The sequence below is a fragment of the Castor canadensis genome, chromosome 4 (genome assembly GCF_047511655.1).
Source record: "Castor canadensis chromosome 4, mCasCan1.hap1v2, whole genome shotgun sequence".
Taxonomy (NCBI): domain Eukaryota; kingdom Metazoa; phylum Chordata; class Mammalia; order Rodentia; family Castoridae; genus Castor; species Castor canadensis.
The window spans coordinates 76080308-76100422 of NC_133389.1; the positions used below are offsets into that span (position 1 = coordinate 76080308).

A 20115-nucleotide genomic window follows, 5' to 3' on the forward strand; every position below is an offset into this window, starting at 1 on the left:
AATATGTCCATTGTAGCTGATTGGTCCAAACATGATCCTGTCCAGCACTGTATATCACAGATAGTTGTTATGTCCTTTAATTAATTCTCCTTTTGTCCACAACAGTCCATTTTTACATGATGTATAGACCAAGACAGTTGTTCTGGCTGGGTATGATAGCACACACCTTTAATATGCTGGCAGGAGGATGGTTGACCACATAGCAGGTTCAAGGCTAGCTTGGTAAACATTGCAAAACCCTGTTGAGAGAGAGGATGAACGAACAAAAACTAACTAACTTGAGGCTGTTGGGTAGCTTCAGTTTATGAAAGCAGAGAACAGGTGGTTCATGGTACACCTCTTCGTATGCAAAGTATTCTGTGAGTTGTAAGTATCCTTGAAATGTGATGTAGACTGTAATGCTAAAAAAGCTAGAAAAAGGTTATAGTCATTCCCATAACTTAACCAAAAATGCTAGAAAAAGGAGTTTGATTTATGGGTCTTTATGGGGTCAGCTGATGAGAGTTCTATATAGAAGGTAGAAGGTTGCAGTTTGAGCTTATGATAGGCCCAATAAAACTGTGGATTGATACCTGATAGTAATGTTCTGAACCTTTTCAGTGTCACAAAGTAACAGTGACTTTTCTTAGCATCTTGAACAATTGTTCATAGTGACATGATTGCTACTCATTGGGTTTTTTTTTACCCCTTTTATAATTTCAAAGATCCTGTTTCCAGTGTAAATTAGTTTTTAAAAATTCTCTTTATAAAACAAATTGGGAAATGTATTTAAGGCCTTGAAAATATTGAAGTGTTAAGACTTGATAATCTTGTAGATTTTTTTTGTTTGTTCATTTATTCATATGAGCCATTTCTTCCCCCTGCCTCCTGCCCCCTCTTGTAGATATTTATTTTACAGAAGTAATATGAATAAAGGAAAACTATGTTTATTTTGCTATTACCTGTGCTGGAAAAATAAGGGAATATTAATGCTCATTACAGAAAATTCATGCCCTTTCCAGTTATAGCCTCCCAGTTAACCAACTAGGACGTCCTTAAAAATAAAAATTTAATGCGGTTTCCATTTCAAATAATAGTTTTTGCTGTTTTCTTTTATCCTAGGGTTCAATTAAGGACCAATTAAAAGCTTATGGAGCTCTTACTGAGAATGTGACTAGAAAATATACCCGTCAGATTTTGGAGGGTGTCCATTATTTACATAGTAACATGATTGTTCATAGAGATATCAAAGGTAAGTCAAGAGGTACTTTTTACTAAGTACACAGTTCTTTGTGAATGTGAATGACATAAGTGATATGGTTAAGGCATTTAACATTTAAGTTAATGCATATTCCTCTAAAATACCATAGAGAAACAGTTCTCTTGCTTTCTCATGGACTCTCTCTCTCAGTGTTCCATCAGATAAGTCCCAGTGTTCAGGTCTTGACAAATGAGTTGCTCCATTGTGGAGGTTTAAACAATCAGTAAGAGTCAAAAGACCATGCAAATGAGACTGTGTTTTCATCCATATTGCATAGGTATTAGAATACAGGATTGAAAATAGGAGAGTAAGGACTCTGCTATCAGACAGCTGGATTCAGATTTGGACTTCATCTGTCACTAATTGTACTCTTGGACAAGTTAATCTTTCAGTACCTTAGTTCCTCATTCTTTTCCTTTCCTTTCCTTTTCGTCTTTCTTTCTTTTTGTTTTTTGGTGATGCTGGATAGAATCTTTATTCTTAAATGAGAGTATACTCGTATCCAACTTTAATATTCTTGTAAGAATTAAATTAGTTTAGGGCTGGAGGCGTGGCTCAAGCAGTAGACCACCTGCCTAGAATTAAATTAGTTAATGCATGTAATATGCTTAAAACATTGGTACCTTGAAAGTACTCAAAAGTTAGCAATAATGATGGCATACTTTATGTTGCGATCACATTTAAAGTCTCAGGAATGGATGTGACTAGGGAAAGAATAAGGAGGGAGGAGCCAGGCACTGGTGGCTCACATCTGTAATCTTAACTACTAGGCAGGTTGAGATCAGGAGAATTGTGGTTTGAGGCCAGCCTGAGCAATTAGTTCATGAGACTCCATCTCCAAAACAACCAGAGGAAAATGGACTGGAGGCATGGCTCAAAGAGTGCTTGCTTTGCAAGTGTGAAGCCCTAAGTTCAAACCCCAGTACTGCCAAAAAAAAAGGGATGAAAAGAGTGCTAGACTGAGTTTGATGCATTCTAATTCGGTTAAACTTACTTTTTAAACTAAAAACTCAGCTGTTTTCAGGAATCAGATAAGTGACACAAAGTGAGTGGTGAGAATTGTAAAATTGGAAAGTGCTTAAGACTCTGTACTGTGCAGCTTCACTGGAGGTCTGATTCTGTACAAACTCAGTGTGACCCCAATTTTACAAATCACTTAAAAAAAATAAATTTAAATGTTTATGTATAGTATTCATTGATCTTCCTTGGGATGCTTTTGAGTCACCAGGCTTTTGCTTCTTCCTTGTGGTGTGGCATATCCTGACTGTGGTGCTATTAGGCCAAGGAGAACATTCCAAACCAGTTTCCAGTGATGGTCACATATGCAGAGTGCCTGAGCCAGATCACCTGTACTAGAATGGGGCTTATTAGTGAGTCTGAGAGGATGGGGACACAGCCTATGGCCTACTTATCTCAGGCAGACCTCATTTGTTAAGTACAAACCCTGATAGTTTATTAAACTCATAGAGAAGTTTTATGATTAGGAATAATCTCTGTTCAAGCCAATTTCTTCTTGAGCCTCATAACGAGACAAAGCAAAGGAATGTGAGGAAGCCACCCTCTGCATGGACCATTTTCCAACCTTGCTAGAAAGAGTGATGAACTAACTACCTTGTTCAAATGAAGGGATGACTTAACAACATTATAAGGAAATCATATTGATAAGTCAGAAAAGTAAGATATAAAAGGGGATGTTCTAGCTGGGCACTGATGGCTTTATGCCTGTAACCCTAGCTCCTAAGGAAGCAGAGATCAGGAAGATCTAGGTTCAGGCCTGGATCTGGGCAAACAGTTTAAGAGGTCCTATCTAGAAAAGGGATGTAACACAAAAAAGGGTTGGTGGAGTGGAGTGGCTCAAGAGATAGAGTGCCTGCTTAGCAAGTGTGAGGCCCTGAGTTCAAGTTCCAGTGCCACCAAAACAAACAGAAAAACAAAAAAAAGAAAAAACAAAAAAAACCTAAACAAGTTCTACTATGTACTTTTTACTTATTCTATATTCTCCAACTTCTATGAACAACTTTGTGTGTGTGTGTGTGTGTGTGTGTGTGTGTGTGTGTGCGCGCGCGCGCACGCACGTGTGGATATAGTATTTGCTAGGTAGGTGCTCTACCACTTTGCCACCCATTTCATGAATACCTTTTAATTGGAAAAGGGGAAGGAAAGATAGTTGATTGGTTGTAACTTTAAACTTATGAGTTCATAATGGAACAGGATAAAAATGAATTTATCATTGTTGCTAGGGGCCAACTGATCATTTCTAAAACTTGCTCCCCATTCTGTCTTTCTGTTATTGTCTATACTACTGAAGGTCAAATAGTAGATGAAGGGACACTTATCCTTTCAGAAGTGTTTGGTCTAACAGATGAAGAAGGAATGATGATATAGCATGTTTTACAACCAACAGTGAAATAATAGCAATAGCTGTGGACACCACTAACGTGTACAATCTAGAATACAGCATCATCTATCTAATTTTGTTTTCTCTCCCCCCCCAAATTTGAACTTCAGGTGCAGCTGCCAAATTATAGGATATACAAAATATAGAATATATGTATGTATTAGAACAGATGAGCATGTTAAAATGACTCCTTGGGACGCAGTTAGCAATATCTAGACCATGAGAAAGCTATAGGCAACAGCAGTTTCTTCATAATTGTAAAGAAAAAAGATTGAAAGAGAATTTTAGATTTGGAAAGGCTTAAAAGATATATCAATGAGTCTCAGTGTACGGACCTTATTTGTATTCCTTTCCTGCTTGTAGCAAGTACAAACTGGCTTATAAGCCAGTGTAATCAGGAGGCTGAGTAGCGTGCTTGCTCGCTCGCTCTCCCTCTCTCTCTCTCTCTCTCTCTCTCTCTCTCTCTCTCCCTCTCTCTCTCTCTCTCTCTCTCTCTCTCTCTCTCTCTCTCTCTCTTTCTCCCCTGCCCTCTCTCTCTCTTCCTTTCTGTACTGGAGTTTGAACTCAGAGCCTCAGATTTGGTAAGCAGGCACTCTACTACTTGAGCCATGCCCCCAGCCTTTTTTGCTCTAGTTATTTTTCAGGTAGGATCTCATGATTTTTGCCTGGGCTGGCCTGGACCACAGTCCTATTTATGCCTCCCATGTAACTGGGATGACAGGCATGTGCCACCATGCCCAGGTTTTTTGTTGAAATGGAGTCTTGATAACTTTTGCCTGGTCTGGCCTTGAACTGCAATCCTCCCAATCTCTGCCTCCCAAGTAGCTGGGTTTACAGGTGTGTGTCATTTTACCCATCCCAGAATCCTTTTAGAGGATTACTGGTATAGTGGCACATTTAGGTTTAATGTGTGCAGAGAAGGATCCTAGACTCTTCTCTGAAGAGTGACTTTGGAGAACTGTCATTGATGAGGCTGGGGAATTGTTGGGAGAACAGAAGTTCATGGTGGGGATGGAGAGTTTATATTCTCTCTAGTCTGTAATGTCGATTTTTCTCTCCTTCATAGAGATCATTGAAAAAAATAAGGGTGTAGGACTGGGGGCATGGCTGAAGTGGTAGAGCATTTGGCTAGGATGTGGGTGGTCCTGGATTTAATCTCTAGTACTGCACAAAAGGAAAGCTGAGATGATGCATGCTTGTAATTCCAGCACTTGGGAGGCCGAGGCAGGAAGATTACAAGTTCAAGGCTAGTTTGCTATTGTAGCAAGACCCTGCCATCACAAAGAAGGGAAGTCTGAGAAACTGTCACACCTAAGAGAAGTCTATGGAGATGTGATGGCTAAATGTAGTGTGGGATGCGAGATGGGATCCTGGGACAGATAAAGGACAGGGGAAATCTGAACAAAGTGTGGACTTCAGTTAATAACAATGTGTTGGGCTAGTGGAGTGGCTCAACCGGTAGCATGCCTGCCTAGCACATCTGAGGTCCTGAGTTCAAACCCCAGCACCACCTAAAAACAAAAAAAAAACTATGTCAATGTTGGCTCATTAATTGTGACAAATGTACCTTACTAATAGATGACACTAATAATAGGAGAAAGTGAGGATAGGGCTCTGTGGAAACACTCATATCTTTGTGGTAATTCTGTATGAAACTGTCTAAAAAGTTCTAAAAAAGTGAAATTTAAAAACAGATGAAAGGTGCAATGCTTACTTAAAAAGACATTCAAAATATGGATAGAAATTGACAAGTAAAATTCATATAAGACAAATTGTATTAAAAAGTTTAAAATATGGGGAAACTAAATACGTAAGTAATAGCAGGAGAAAAATGCTAGAAGTTTCTATTATGAAGGTTGGAAGTCCCTCAGGAGAAGCTGTCTTCTCAGGGAAATAATCTTTATCTGTGACTTCTTGCTTTTACAAGGAAACACTGGGGTCATGAGCCTGCCGTGTTTTCTTGGTGCCTCCTCGAGGCTTCACTGTTAGCCGTTTCCCCTTTCTCCTCTTTTCACCTCCTCCGCCATGCCCTATCCTTCTCAGTGGGAGAACCTTCTTAGGTTTGGAAGCATATACACCACACAGTACTGAGCGGGTCTGCTAGCAGATGAAAAGCAGCCTAGTTTGGGGAACAAAGATTCTACTAAGCAAGTCTCTGCACAGTTCTTTTATGTTATATATTCCCTAATGCCGGTAAAATTAATATAATTAGAGTATTCCTTATTTTTAGGTGCAAATATCCTTCGAGATTCAACAGGCAATGTCAAACTAGGAGATTTTGGGGCCAGCAAACGGCTTCAGACCATCTGTCTCTCAGGCACAGGAATGAAGTCTGTCACAGGCACACCATACTGGATGAGCCCTGAAGTCATCAGTGGAGAAGGTTATGGCAGAAAAGCAGATATCTGGTAGGTTTTGATGTGAGATTTGTTTGAAAACTTACCTGCCTTCCTAGTATTTTACACAGGTTTGAAATTACTGAACCAGATAAATGATTTTTTGTACTTTTGAAATAAGATAACAAATGATAAAGATTAGCACTTTAATTATGCTATGTTTGGGGCTTTTAATTGACTAAATACGTAATAGTATGTTTTCTGTTCTTCAAGAAGAATTTTGTCTTGCAAACCTCAGCATTACAAAGCTATCTTATTTCTCTGAAGAACTTTAAAAGTAATCTTCATTGTTAGTGTCTTAAATTCATTTAATCAATAATTACTTAATAATTTTAAGTTAGATAAAAAATATGGGCCTGGTGCTGGTGGCTCACACCTATAATCCGAGGTATTCAGGAGGCAGAGATCAGGAGGATTGAGGTTCAAAGCCAACCCCAGCAAATAGTTCCTGAGATCCTATCTCGAAAAAACCCATCACACACACACAAGAAAAGGGCTCCTGGAGTGGCTCAAGGTGTAGGCCCTGAGTTCAAACCCCAGTACAAAAAAATGGCCATTTCCTACTTCCCACCCAGGAAAATAAAAATTGTAATAGACTTTCATTTTTGGGACTTGAAAGGGAAACAGTTATTTATTTATTTATTTATTTATTTGATGGACTGGGGTTTGAATGCACAGCTTCACACTTGCAAAGTAGGCAGCTCTGCCACTTGAGCCATACCTTTGGTCTGTTTTGCTCTGGATATTTTGGAGTTAGGGTCTGTGGATCTATTTGCCCAAGCTGGCCTCAAACCATAATCCTCCTGACCTTAGCCTCTCAATAGCTAGGATTTTAGGAGTGAGCCACTGGTGGCCAGCTATCAAATTCTGCTGATTATATCTCATTTCATGTAATGCTGCTAATGCTCATATTCTTTGTAAGATGAAGACAAAAAATATTTTTAACATTAAGTTAAAATACTGTAGAGCTGGGCACTGGTGGTTCACGTCTGTAATCCTTGCTACTCAGGAGGCAGAGCTCAGGAGGATCCCGGTTAGAAGCCAGCCCCAACAAAAATACTTCATGAGACCCTATCTCAAAAAAAATCCCATCATAAATAAGGGCTGGTATAGTGGCTCAAGGTTTAGGCCCTGAGTTATACCCCAGTACCACAAAAAAAAAAAAAAAAAAAGAATACAAAAACAATAAAATGAATCATGTTCTTTGCCTAGCCTTATAGGTTTTGATAGTAATTAAGTTATATATTGTTATTTATTTATTTTTTGAGACAGTGTCTTTTTACATTATCTAGGCTCACCTTGAACTCACTGTGTAGCCCAGGCTGGCCTCAAACTTGAGATCCTCCTGCCTCAGCTGATTTATAGACATGTGACATACCATGGCCAGTTAGTGATTTTTATGTTTAAATGATAGTTTTATGTAATTATAACCTTAAAAAAATTACAGCCTTTTAGTGAAACTTCAAATTTGAAGTTAAGTCATATTTAAATGTATGTGGATTTCATTCCTGATTCTCATGTTTCTAGCTAACAAGCTTTCTTTCCTGATTGCTTATGTAACGTATTCCTTTTTATTTCTTTGTAGGAGTGTAGCATGTACTGTAGTAGAAATGCTAACTGAAAAGCCACCTTGGGCTGAATTTGAAGCAATGGCTGCCATCTTTAAGATTGCCACTCAGCCAACAAACCCAAAGCTGCCACCTCATGTCTCAGATTATACTCGAGACTTCCTCAAAAGGATTTTTGTAGAGGCCAAACTGAGGCCGTCGGCTGATGAGCTCCTACGGCACACGTTTGTGCACTATCACTAGCAGCCGGTAACCGCTCCTGTGCCACCACCCAGCTCACACCTGTTGACTCACCTTCTCTCTGACTGCACTTTCCTTCTATAAAAAAGAGAGATGGGGACAAAAAGACAAGAGGGAAAGTATTTCTCTTGATTCTTGTTTAAATTTGTTTAATAATAATAGTAACATAAATTTTTTATATTTAATCTTTTTTTTCCCTTACAAGAACTTGAAACTTCCTTTTATTTTTTTCTTTTTTAATTTTTATAATGTACTGATGTGGTTCAGAGAGATAAAGCACTTTAGTACATAGTCACTCTTTTTAGTACAAACAAATCATTTGGAATACATAAAGATTGTAGTGTCTTTCCCTATATCACTGACATATTGGTGGTGACAGGGAGACATGGAAGATAAGGAGAAGAAAATGATGTACAATTTGTAGTTTTTAGTGATAGTATTTAAAATAGATCCTCATTTATAGAGTTGAGCCCTAAACTTGAGTTTAGGGTAGGTACTTAACTTAAAGAATATAGGTTCCTCCTTGTATCTGTATTCTTTAGATCCTAACCTCTGTCTACCAAGCTTTTTGCTCAGTAGGAATCTTGATAGAAGATACAGATCTCTAAGAAGTATGTTTATTTTTAATCCTAATCAGTATAATATCAACTACACTATAACAGATCCATATTACTGGAATCTATAAACCTTGAGGGCTAGCTTTCTGCTTTAAAAAAAAAAGTATTTTATTTAAAAGCAGATAGGGGAAGTCAGTGAGTAAATCCAACTAAAAGATAAAAGATTGCTCTCATTAAATGTATGAGCAGAAGAGACCACATTTGCCAATAAATAGAAATTAAGAAAAAAAAAATCCAAGGGTTGTTTACTGTACTTTAAACTATGTTCTTTACTTGAGGGGGAAGCACCAAAATTAAGGGAATTGAGAAATAACAAAAATCATGCATACTATCTTTTTATTTGTAGCCCCTTCTTTCTCATAAGTAACAGTCTTCAGGAACTAAGAGTTTAGTCATGGGTCCCCCATGTGTTAAAGTCAGTGTCTTGAGATGAAACCCTTGATCTTGGGACCTCAGAATACTAAAGCACCTCAGAAAAACAGACACCATGTGATATAGTGAGATTGTCAGTGGTGGCTTGGGAATTTCACTTCACTTGGCATTTGGCAATACCTGAAGACACTTTCGCTTGTCATAGCTAGGAAAATACTGCTGGTACCTTAGTGGGCAGAGGCCAGGAAGCTGCTTTATATCACAAAGGATGGCACTCCCAAAGAATTCTCCTGCCTCAAATGTCAAAAGTGCCTCCGTTGAGAAACCCTGATACAAAGGCCAGTCCCAGTTGTAAACAGAAAGCAGCCACTTACAAAGCAGTAAATGCAAAAAAAGCATATATTTGAGAGAGAAAATATGTACTGCAATATGAAGGTTTCATAAGAGCAGGCACCACTACTTCAAGTAAGGGGCGAATAATTTCAACAAACAGCAAATAGCAGTCACTCCCTTTCTTGCCAGCTGCAATTGCACCCACATCAGTAACTCTTCCATTTTAGAAACAAGATGAATTTGAACACTGAGCCTTTTGAACTCAGCATCTATATCTGTTCTTTCCTTAAAAGTCAGTTCATAATTATGGGCAGAGAAAAGCATATGAAAACAAAGTGTTTACTACCAGCAAGAAGGTTAAATCACTGCCACGTATTTCCAATATGAGGTATCTACTAAGAGCAAGGACATTAAATGGAAAAAGACAGCGGAGGAAGATCCCGCTATCTCTAATGCATTTATGCTACTGAAAAAGATGAGGGCATTAGTTATTTGGCTACTTGCAGATATTTCAACATATTAAAGCCAAGTGCTAAGTACTTTACTTTTAAAGGTCTAGAAGATAATAGTTCCAGGAGGCCCTAAACGTGATGCCTTTCATGGGATTCATAAGGGACTAGGGTTTGATTTTTTTGCCACAAAGTGTGCTTATTTAGGGATTCTTAAAGTACTTTGTTTCTGAAGTTAGGTAGATCTGGGTATACCATATCAAGGTTCTTCCTACCTGGCATTCCCTGTAAGAATATTTGAAATTCCACTAACTAGTCTGAAAGTCAAACCATAAAATTAGTTAATGTTTCTCCCATACTCTGTAAAGAAGAACAAGAATTTGGTCCCTTCTGCCTTGGTAAATCTTGTACTAGAAATATAATCTCTTAAGTGTGTGGATCTATTATAATTTCTTCATCTTTTATGAGTGAGGGCTTCTTTTCTACTTGAGCAAGATCATGGTGTCTAGACCAGGGGGGTTTTCCTTTTGTTTCTTTGTCTTGTGTGGTTGTGATTTCCCTTTGACTCAGTTTTGGTCTGTCAGGGTAACCAGCAGTGCAGAATATGAGGCAAATGCTCTTCAGAGAGAAATTTGGAGAGACTATGGGATTCAAAGCAAAATTGTTCCCTTTTTTCGGTCTTCTCCTCCTTTTCTAAATGCTGTGGACAACAAAGGCACCTGAAAAGAAACTACTACTTTAACACTGCTGCAGAACACCTTTGCATTACTGAAAATATTACTAGCTACAGGAAAGTAATGTTCTTTATGTCAAGACTTAAAAATAGACTTAATAGTTTACAGAGTTATTATATAAAATGTGATGTGAATTTATTTCAAACAAGTTGTGAAGGTACCAAAAAAATCACAATAAAAGTTAATATATATAAAATCTTCTAGAACAAAAAAAGCTTGAAGCAGGGGTGGGGGCATGAAAAGACCAAAAGTAAACTTAAAAAAAGAAACTTTTTGAAAACAAGCACTATTATGAGAGGAAGTTAAATATTACACTCCATTTTTTTCTTCTTTCTAATAACCGTATGGATTAACAAATGAAATTTGAATTTTTTAAGATGACTCTTAAGTGTATTTTGTTTTTTAAATGCACAACCAATTCTTCTATACTGTAACATTTCTTTGCTAAGGCTGAAAAATGGCCAGACTGCTGACTTTGTGCCTTTAAAATGCATTCTGCTTTGACAGTAGCAGACTTTTTGGTGCTGGGGGGAGATTCACTAGCAGTCTTATATGTGCTTTTTTAGCAAATAATCTTTCTACGTAGGCCTTGAGAGATTCAAAGAGGCATGACTTAGGATTGGACCAAATAGAAGACCTTTTATGTTTGTTGCAAAGTGTGTCAAATAAAAGGATTGGAAAATATTACAAGGATTAATGGAAATTTTCATGGATTAGTAATTCTTTAAAATGTATTTAAATGTATACAGACTTTGAAAATTTCAGAATGAATATCTTGAAAATTTTCTGCACTTTTCCTTCTTTACAAAACATGTTTCTAACTTAAAAAATGACTAAGACTATTGCCTTAGAAAGTTTTAAAAGGCGGTTACCTTTACATATTGTGTATGAGAGACTGAATATTAATGCACATGCTGAACTAACTATAAAAGAGAAATTAAAATTTTCATACTAGAATAAATTGAATTGGCTTTCATTTGAGGGTCTTTATTCCCAATAGAAGCTATGTTAAAAGGGTGAAAGTACTTCTTTAGAATAGATTTCTGTGGCTAAGCTCTGACATAGGTCAGGTCTGATCTGTACTGTTTGTGAGATGGAGTTGTTATAAGATATGAGAAATCACTAAGAAAATAAAATCAAATTGGAACAGTTTGGCAGGACAACCAAGCTAGAGACAGACTCCTTGTCCCATGGCAGAGTTCTGTGTCAGCGATTTCATTTGGGATCTAGAAACCAATAGCTTGATAAAAGATTTGATATGTAATTATCAGAATACAAGTCTATCCATTTTCTTTAAAACAGTGTGAATAGCTTTCATTTCCTTATTCAATAATTGTTACTTACTATGTTAGATGCTAAATTAAAATCCTTGAGGAGGTCACAGTCTAGGAGGAAGATGAGCAGTTAGTTACTTTGTGGCATACCCTAAGTCAGAGTTCAGCAGTGATATTTTAAAATGTTATGTTTCCTAATGAAATAAGGAGAAAGCATTTTTGGGTAATCATTGACTGTTATAAACTGAAAAGTCATTAACAACAGGGATTAGAATAAAAGTATCCCCAAGTTGTAGGGACCCGCACTGCAGGTCAGATAGCCTCTCTCTCAGGACCCCATCTTACTACAAAACACAGCCTCTACTCAAATAGTCCCAAGTAATAGGGACCTTTTATCTACAATACAGTGTTTTTTTCCAGCTACTTCTTTTAAGAGAAAAAATATTTTCCTTTGGTTTAAATTGTGGAAATATCTAAAACATTTGCTAGAAATAGAACTCTAGAGACCATATTGTTTTTATTGTTTGGCATTTGTTTTAAATGTCATGTTCATATTTATTTGAATTTTTAAATTACTTAAATATTAAGGAAAAGCAATTGTTAATTTTTTGTAGTGCCTTTTTCTCTGTATGCCTTAATTTTATTTTATATTACTAATTCTTGTTACCCAACACAATGAAGATTTTTCCAAAATCTGTAGGCTTCAAGAGTTCATTTGGCCTTAGACTGCGTATTGGCCCTTAAATGTTTCTTAATGCCTGCTTACTCCTCCTATTCTTTTCTACCTCTTTTTTTTTTTAAATGTTAGAAGAGAAACATTAGCATTTGTCTGTGGTAGAGTATTTTTTCCACTAGACATGAATTCCCAAAATAAGTATAGAAAGAGGTATTCTCATTCTAAGGAGACATTACATAGCAAATTGTTTTCTGGGTTGCTACTTGATTTTCAATTACATTGGGATTGTTCAAGTTCTTGGTAATACAGTGGTTCTGTTATGATGTTCATAGCAGAGCCACAGTGGTTGTTTTTGCCCTAAAATGTTCATTTAAATGATTTATGTGTGTTGAGGCAATGAGATGTAGAACAATGAGCAAGAAATCCAGGGATAGTGAATTCTAATCCTTAGTCTTTAACATTTGATTAATACTCTAGTTTACTCTTCTGTGAATTGTGTGTGTTTGGGGGGTGGGGCTGTTAGGAATTGGAGTAGGTGGGAAGGAGGAAAGGAGGAAAGGTATGAATGTTCAATTAGATCAGTCTCTCTTCTTAGAGGAACAACTCAGAAAGGTATGACCTACTGACAATGGATGAAAGTAATCATCCTAAGTAGGAACGCCAATAATTTTCCATTAAGTAGCTAGTACAAAGGATTGTTTAATAAAGGTATTTATTGTAAATTGCCAAGTTCTTGGTTGCTAAAAGTAGACTAAAATTCAATTTGTGTGTTTGTGTGTAGAATAATGAGCTATATAATTATTAAACAGAAAGTAATTGATCTTAGATAGTTCTTCATGAACTTTTGGAATAGAAATTCTGCCAGACATTAGCTAAACAAGCTTCCTTGGCTTACCAAGTATTCAAAAGAAAATTCTTTTTATACCTCTTTTTTTGGTTGGTAGGGAAGGTGTGCTGTGAAGCCACTGTTCCTACTTCATAGTCATCTTTAGCATTGCTTTGACCTCTGTCTGCTATGATCTGGACAGGATTCCCTAACAGGTGTGGGACGTATCAGACCACCTATCTCTTATTCTCACCTTTCAGAGCTGTAGATAGATGGTAAAGAGCTCTCGAGAGGAACCTAGAGATTTCTTTTTGCAGAGTTAGTGAGGGTGGTCAAGGTTGAACTTCGGGGTAGGCGAGGGAGGAATCATAGTTACAATAAAGAAAAGAATAAATTGTATCCATTGCCTATATACAGTCTGTTATACAATTCATATTTTTCATACTTGTGCATTTTAATTGACAGTCATACGGTATTTTTGTCAATAATAGCAAAGGCATTAAACCAGTGAATGCTATTAGTCCCTCTGCCTGATGACTTCTTGTTTGTATCACAGTGTGTATTATCAGAATCACTTTAAACCAAAGCTTTTATATTCCCTGCACCACACATAGCCAAAATGAGTAGCCCTGTTACATCTGCCCACTTGTAAGCTAATAGTGTACAAATAATAAAACAGATACTAGTAGAATTTATATCCCCATCTATCCTTCAAGGACAAGGACAGGTGCTCAGTGTCTGCATTTAGACATGCAGAATTTACTTCAACTATTGTGGAGCTACATAGACATTACAAACTTTAGCTTGTACACGTGCCAATCTTACTAACGTCACTTCACCATTGATGCATGTAGATAGGTGTAGAAGTCTGATGCCTGGGGTTGGTGGCGTATTTTCTTCCTAGTGTCTTAACATTTACAAGCTTATGTTTGACTTGAGGGGCATTTTAGCAGTGCTGTGAAGAAATATAGGCTATGGACTGATGTCTGCTTGTGCCATAGACATTTTGGAACATAAGGAAGTGTCTGTTCTTTAGTGTGTGTGCAGAATTTGTCCCCAGTTAAGGAGATCTGAATCTCTTAATGCCAATTGAGAAGAGTAAAGTTTATGACTATCCTGAAAAGCACTTTTTTGTGTTATTTATATATTTGTAGAACTTCTTTTTAGAAATCGTATGTAACTAGTAATGACTTTAGCTTAGATTACTTAGCAGGGAGAGATGAGTAATTACCATCTTAAACTTTATTAGGTACTTAGATAGACTCCAGAATGGATTCGACATATTCTCATTTTTCCAAAGACTTTCCCACCTGGAATAAGGAAAGAGGACAAGGAGAAACATTTGAGCTGAAAAGGCTTATGGGCAAAGAAGGTGGGCCAAACCCTTGCAATATACCCTTTTTAATTAAAAGTACAGTGGCTAGGAATAAGAATACTTCTTTAAACACAAGTAATTGTTTTAATACAATTTTAATTAGTAAAGGTTTACATTTTTTCTATTACTGTTGGTTTTAAAATTTGCTACCCTGCATTCTGAAATATTATAAAAAATTAGTACCAAAAATACTTTTAATGTCTGGACATCTCATACATTTCACATGGTTCTTTTTATTCATTGTAAATAAAAGTAAACTTGGATAAATTTGAAAATAAACTCTAATTGTTGCAAGTTATGAGTATTAATTTGTAAATTTACCCTTTGACTTAATGTACATTTTTTAATGTAGACATTAAATTCTCTATATTTAACCTATTGTTTTCTCAAATAAATGTTTTTAATCTCAGTTGAATGCTGGGCAGTTTATAATTATGTACAAAGATTTTTTTGTTTCCTATCAAGGTTGACTTTTTTGCACATTTTTAGAGATGTTTAATTTGTACACTGATTTACTACTCTGACCAATAATTGTTGAGTGTATGAGCATCATGAATGCGTGCATTGAACTACTGTCTGTGTCTCTGTGTGTGAACTTCTTTCAAGATGTAGCCATCAGTTACTGCACTGCTAAGACTGACTTAAATGGACCTTCTTGCTTTTACAAAGTATACTTGTCTATGGTTCTATCTTTATTGAAGAACTCAGGAGTTCAACATTACTTTCTAATTTTATAATGTATTCTAAAATTCATTACTAAGTTGAAAGTATGCTTTGTAACTCTGTATCAGGGGATGTGTGTGTGTAGATGTCTTTTTCTGTTGATAGGCATATGTATATATCCCAGTAAATTCTTATTTTCATTTCATTTTTACATTTTATGAACTTGTTTTATAAGGGTACTATTTAGTTAGGATAATTAAATATATATAAAAGCTTTCTGAGAGATTATTTACTATATGAATATATTTTCAGCTGGCTGATCAAAAATATTTTTTTAATTTTGTTTTTAACCATTCAAGATGTATTAGTATTTCCAGAATTGGATGCAAATTTTACATAAAGCTCAGTTCAATTACTCTTGCAAGGAAAAACATTGAATTCTCTTTTGACAATTCTGTGAAATTCAAATAAAAAAATAGGTTTTAGGTGGTAGCAAAAACATACTATCCACTAACATGGTCTTTGAATTCTCAGAGCTATGAAAAAATTTGAGAAACTAAATTATTTTGAAGAGATGTCATAATTTTCATATCTCCAGTTGCTGTAGGCCTGTTCTGTTGTTTTTGAATATTTTCATTATTTTACCCCCAAAAGACTTTTCTATTATTATCTTTTCCCTTACTGGGCACTGTCAGACTGGGTTTATAAAACAATACATTGGCATATTGTGATTCTCTGTAATTGACTATAAAATTGGGTTAGAAATGTCCAAACATACATTGCTGTGTCTTTATTACCGTACTGTGTGTTTTAAAAATAACTGGCAGAAAAATAATTGGAAATTAGGTTTCCAATCTGATGTTACTGTATTTAAAGAAAACTTTGTTTTTAATATGCAGTACCATGTAAAATTACTTGTGTTAGGAGTAAAGTCCACTGTTGAGGTTGAATGTCATGTCACTACGCTTTTTAAGAGGAACCATGTGATTAGAACATGCCAGAAGCCAGATACAGTGTGCTGTGTGCCACACATCATGCACATTTTGAGTTTGTGTTGTTTGTTCAAAATTGTGCTTGTAAAAATGTATAAAATTTCTTGAGTTTTATAATTTCTATGTACCTGTTTTTTCCTGCTGGTAAATAGCTTTTTTTTTTTTAAATCTAATATAAAAAACCCCATGTTTATATTTTGTTAATGATCAATGATTTTGTTTATATGGAAATTTGTATATTGTTGGCACACATCTTTGTTTAGACTTACCATGCATGAAGGCCTGCAATAAGTAGCACAATGAAAATTGCTTTTTCTTACATGTTCATTTTTTTGCAAAGGTAGTGGTGCAAAGGCTTACTATAAGTAACCTTCTGGACTATGGAATGAATATAAATGGATGACACTTTGAGTGTTAATAAAGCTGATATTTATTTCCACTGTGATTGGTTGTCTTGGACGGTATGTTCACGGATGTGTCTCCTCTTGCTTGAGTTGATTACTTTCTAGGAAAAGAAAGCCCATACTAACATTGAAACTGAACTGAATCTTCTCAGTATCTAAGCCTAGAGTGTTGTACCCAGCTTAATCTAGTGTATCTCTGTCTGAACATCATGACTGCCCACATGAAACTTAGTGGTGACTGAACAAACAAAAACCTACTGTCTTACCTACTGAGTATGAGAAATGGTCTCACACAGTGTGGAGATAAGTTCATACTTTCATATGGAGGGCGACTCAATGCAAACCAAAACCTAGGAATCTTGTATGTCTTCTGACTCAACAATTTTATAATACAGGGATCAATCCTGTGGAAATGATTGTGAATGTGGTAAGATACACATATAAAAGCCCCAATTGAAACTAGATGTCCAACTGATAGGGGTTATCATAACAAAGTATCACAAACCGGATGGCTTATAACAACAGAGATTGATCCTCTCACAGTTTTGGGTTCTTGAAGTCTGAAATCAAGGTGTTCACTTGGCCATGCTCCTAAAGCTGATAGGGGATCTTCCCTTGCCTCTTCCAACTTCTAGTAGTTCTAAACATTCTTTGACTTGGGACAGCATCATTCCAGCCTTTGTTTCCATCTTCACATGATGTTCTTCCTCGGCATGCATCTATCCCTCAGTATGTATGCCCCTTATTGCAAGGACACCAGGCATTGGATTAAAGACTACCTCAGGTCCTCATTTTAACTTGATAACCTTTGTAAAAGACTGTCTTTCCAAAAAATGTCTATTCTGAGGTACAAGGGTTAAGACTTCAAAATACCTTTTCAGTGGATGGGACATCCATGAAAACCCACAGCAGTTTGTCATCTGGTCCCTTACATTTCATACCCTTCCCACATGCAAAATATGTTCAGCTTGTCTCAGCACTTGCAAAAGTCTTGTCATTTCAGCCTCAGCTCTTAGGTCCAACATCATTTATACATCAGCTCAAATCTCACCATCTAAATCAAATCAGTTATGGGTGAGGCTCTGAATATGATTCATGCTGGACTGAAAACCTTTTCACCTGTGAGAAATGCTTTCCATTTCTCCCTGGAACAGGCAGAGAATAGACATTCCCTTTCTGAAAGGGAGAAATGGAAAGGAGAAAGACTTTAAAATCCTAAGTAAGGCTGAAACCTAGCAGGGCAAATTAACATTAGATTTTAAGGCTTGGGGATAATCCTCAATGGCTCAATATCCTTAGAGCCCTTGGGCTGGCAGTCCTTTCCCCACAGAATGGCCCAAGGATGCAAGAGTGATTGTCATCCGGGGCCTTTCCCTTTCAGGTCTGGGGTGAATAAAGCAGCCCCACTGGCCTCTGAACTGCCCTCAGTCTTTCTTCCCTTTTTCTGAATAATAATACATGTTCACAGCCATGGAGCTCTATCCATTCTCTTCCTGCTTGTGGAATCCCAGAAGTCCAACAGTGTTAATTTTATTGCATCTCTGTAGCTTTCAATCCAAACTCATGGGTTTTTTTGGGGAGGGGGCAGGGGTGAGAAGCTGGGGGTTGAACTCCAGATCTTGCACTTGCTAGGCAGGCATTCTACCACTTGAGCCACTCCACCAGCCCAAACTGTCAAAGTGTTTCTATTGAGATGGTTATTGCTGTGTAAACCACACAGCTAACTTTTTGGAAGTGGCTGTGCAGTCATACGCATACATGTTTGCCCCACAGCATGCTTTCTTACTTTTTTCTTTAATGTGGACAGGTTCAGAATTACTGAAATCTTCAAGTTCTGTTTTCTTCTTGCAGAACAATTTATTTGATGTTTTATTTCCTCTTCTGAGGGCTGGGATTGTAGCTTTGAATGCCCACCATAAAAACCAGTTTTAAAAGTGTGGCCTCTCTGCCTTTTGAATCTGTGAAATTCACCTACACCAGAGACCAACAAACTTTCAATTTACTGATGTCATTCTGCTGAGAATTGATCTCTACATTGAAAATCTTGTGGCTGAGTCAGTCTTCAATCTGCCCAGTTGATCAGGAGCATTTTACACAGCTGAACTCTTCTACTAGGAACTGGAATGAAATCAGGACTTCAGTGCTCCTGAGTTTACTGTCTCGCTGACTGCTCCTCAGCTGGTGTTGTCCAAGTCTCCTTCATCTCCCAGCCTTTGCACTGTGAAATGTCACCAGCCTTTGGGCTTTTTTCCTTCTTGTGTTCATTCCCTAGTTGACCTCAATGTGTTCTATATCATAGATATGTTGACAATTTCCAAATTTGTATTTCTAGGTCTCTGAACTTCAGACTCACATCTCACATCCTTCTTGACAAATTTGTCTAATAGGCCTCTGCTTTAGATTGAATTGCATCCTCCCCAGAATTCAAATGTTGAAGGCCTAACCCTCAATTTCATTGTGTTTGAAAACAGGGCCTGTAAGTAGTGACAGAGCTTGAAAGATGTCATAAAGCTGAGAACATGGCTCACGTTCTCAGAAGAGGAAAAGATGCCAGGCGAAGGCACAGCAAGGTGCTGCAAGCCAGGAAGCAGGCCCTCACTAGGAACTGAATCCTGCTGGACCTTATTCTTGGACTTAGCAGTTTCCAGAACTGTGAGAAAATTTATTTCTGCTGCTAAAGTCATGCAGTCTGTGGTATCTTGTTATGGAAAACTGAGCAGACTATTGTAGCCCCTCATGTTTGCGATGTCCAGAATCATTGCCCAAATCTACCTTCCCTAAGACACATCATGTTAGTAGTTGCTCAGGCCAAAAATCTTGGGAGTTACTCTTTTTTTTTTTTTCCCTTCCCATGTAAAATCTGTCAGCAAATCCCATCCATTCCATGGTCAAAATATGTTCAGAATAAAACTACTTTCCATCACCTTTACCTTGGGGTAAATCCTGTGGATTCTCAACTAGACCGAGAAAATAGCTACCCTTGACTTTGTGAAGTCTACCTGCAACACAGCAGTTAATGTTACTAGGACCAAGGTGGGGATAAGGGGATGTCCAGAGGGAGAGTCCTTAGCTCTTTTGAACCCTGGCTGGTACTTTGCATTTGCCTTTTGCAACCTGTTTTAACCAATTTTCAGATGGTGTTGATGCAGCCAGAGGCCCGACTTTGAGAATCACTGCTCTGCTTATTTTGCGTGGCGCTCTCTCCGCCACCTCTCAGCCACACCGCTTTCCACGTGCACCTCACATTGTGCGCTCTGCTTGGATGTTGACACGGGACCTTGCCTCTTTCCTCAGATCTTGGTTCACTTTATTAAGAATGGCACTGTCACTCTGGGCCGTTTTACTTTCCCTCAGAGCACATTAACACCATATTCGTTTATTGCCCACCGCACTCCTTTAGAATGTAAGCGCCACAAGTCTGTAATCCCAGCGCTCAGGAAGCGGAGGCCAGTTGAAGACCGACGTGGACTACAATTGCGAGACCCTGTCCCAAAAAATTAAAAAAAAAAAAAAAAAAAGCCAGTACAGGTGGCTCACATCTGCAATCCTAACTACTTA

At 37.3% G+C, this 20115-nt stretch overlaps 1 protein-coding gene across 7 annotated transcripts in view; it reads left to right on the top strand.

Annotated features, from left to right (window-relative positions):
* Positions 1-16598, top strand: part of Map3k2 (mitogen-activated protein kinase kinase kinase 2) — a 63599-nt gene extending 47001 nt beyond the window's left edge. For all 7 annotated transcript variants that reach the window (XM_020183665.2, XM_020183667.2, XM_020183669.2 and 4 more), the window contains 3 exons: positions 1102-1231; positions 5869-6046; positions 7620-16598. In XM_020183665.2, the coding sequence (XP_020039254.1) occupies positions 1102-1231; positions 5869-6046; positions 7620-7845 (534 nt within the window). In that variant the 3' untranslated portion in view covers positions 7846-16598. The remainder of the gene's footprint in view (positions 1-1101; positions 1232-5868; positions 6047-7619) is intronic.
* The last annotated feature ends 3517 nt before the right edge of the window (positions 16599-20115 follow it).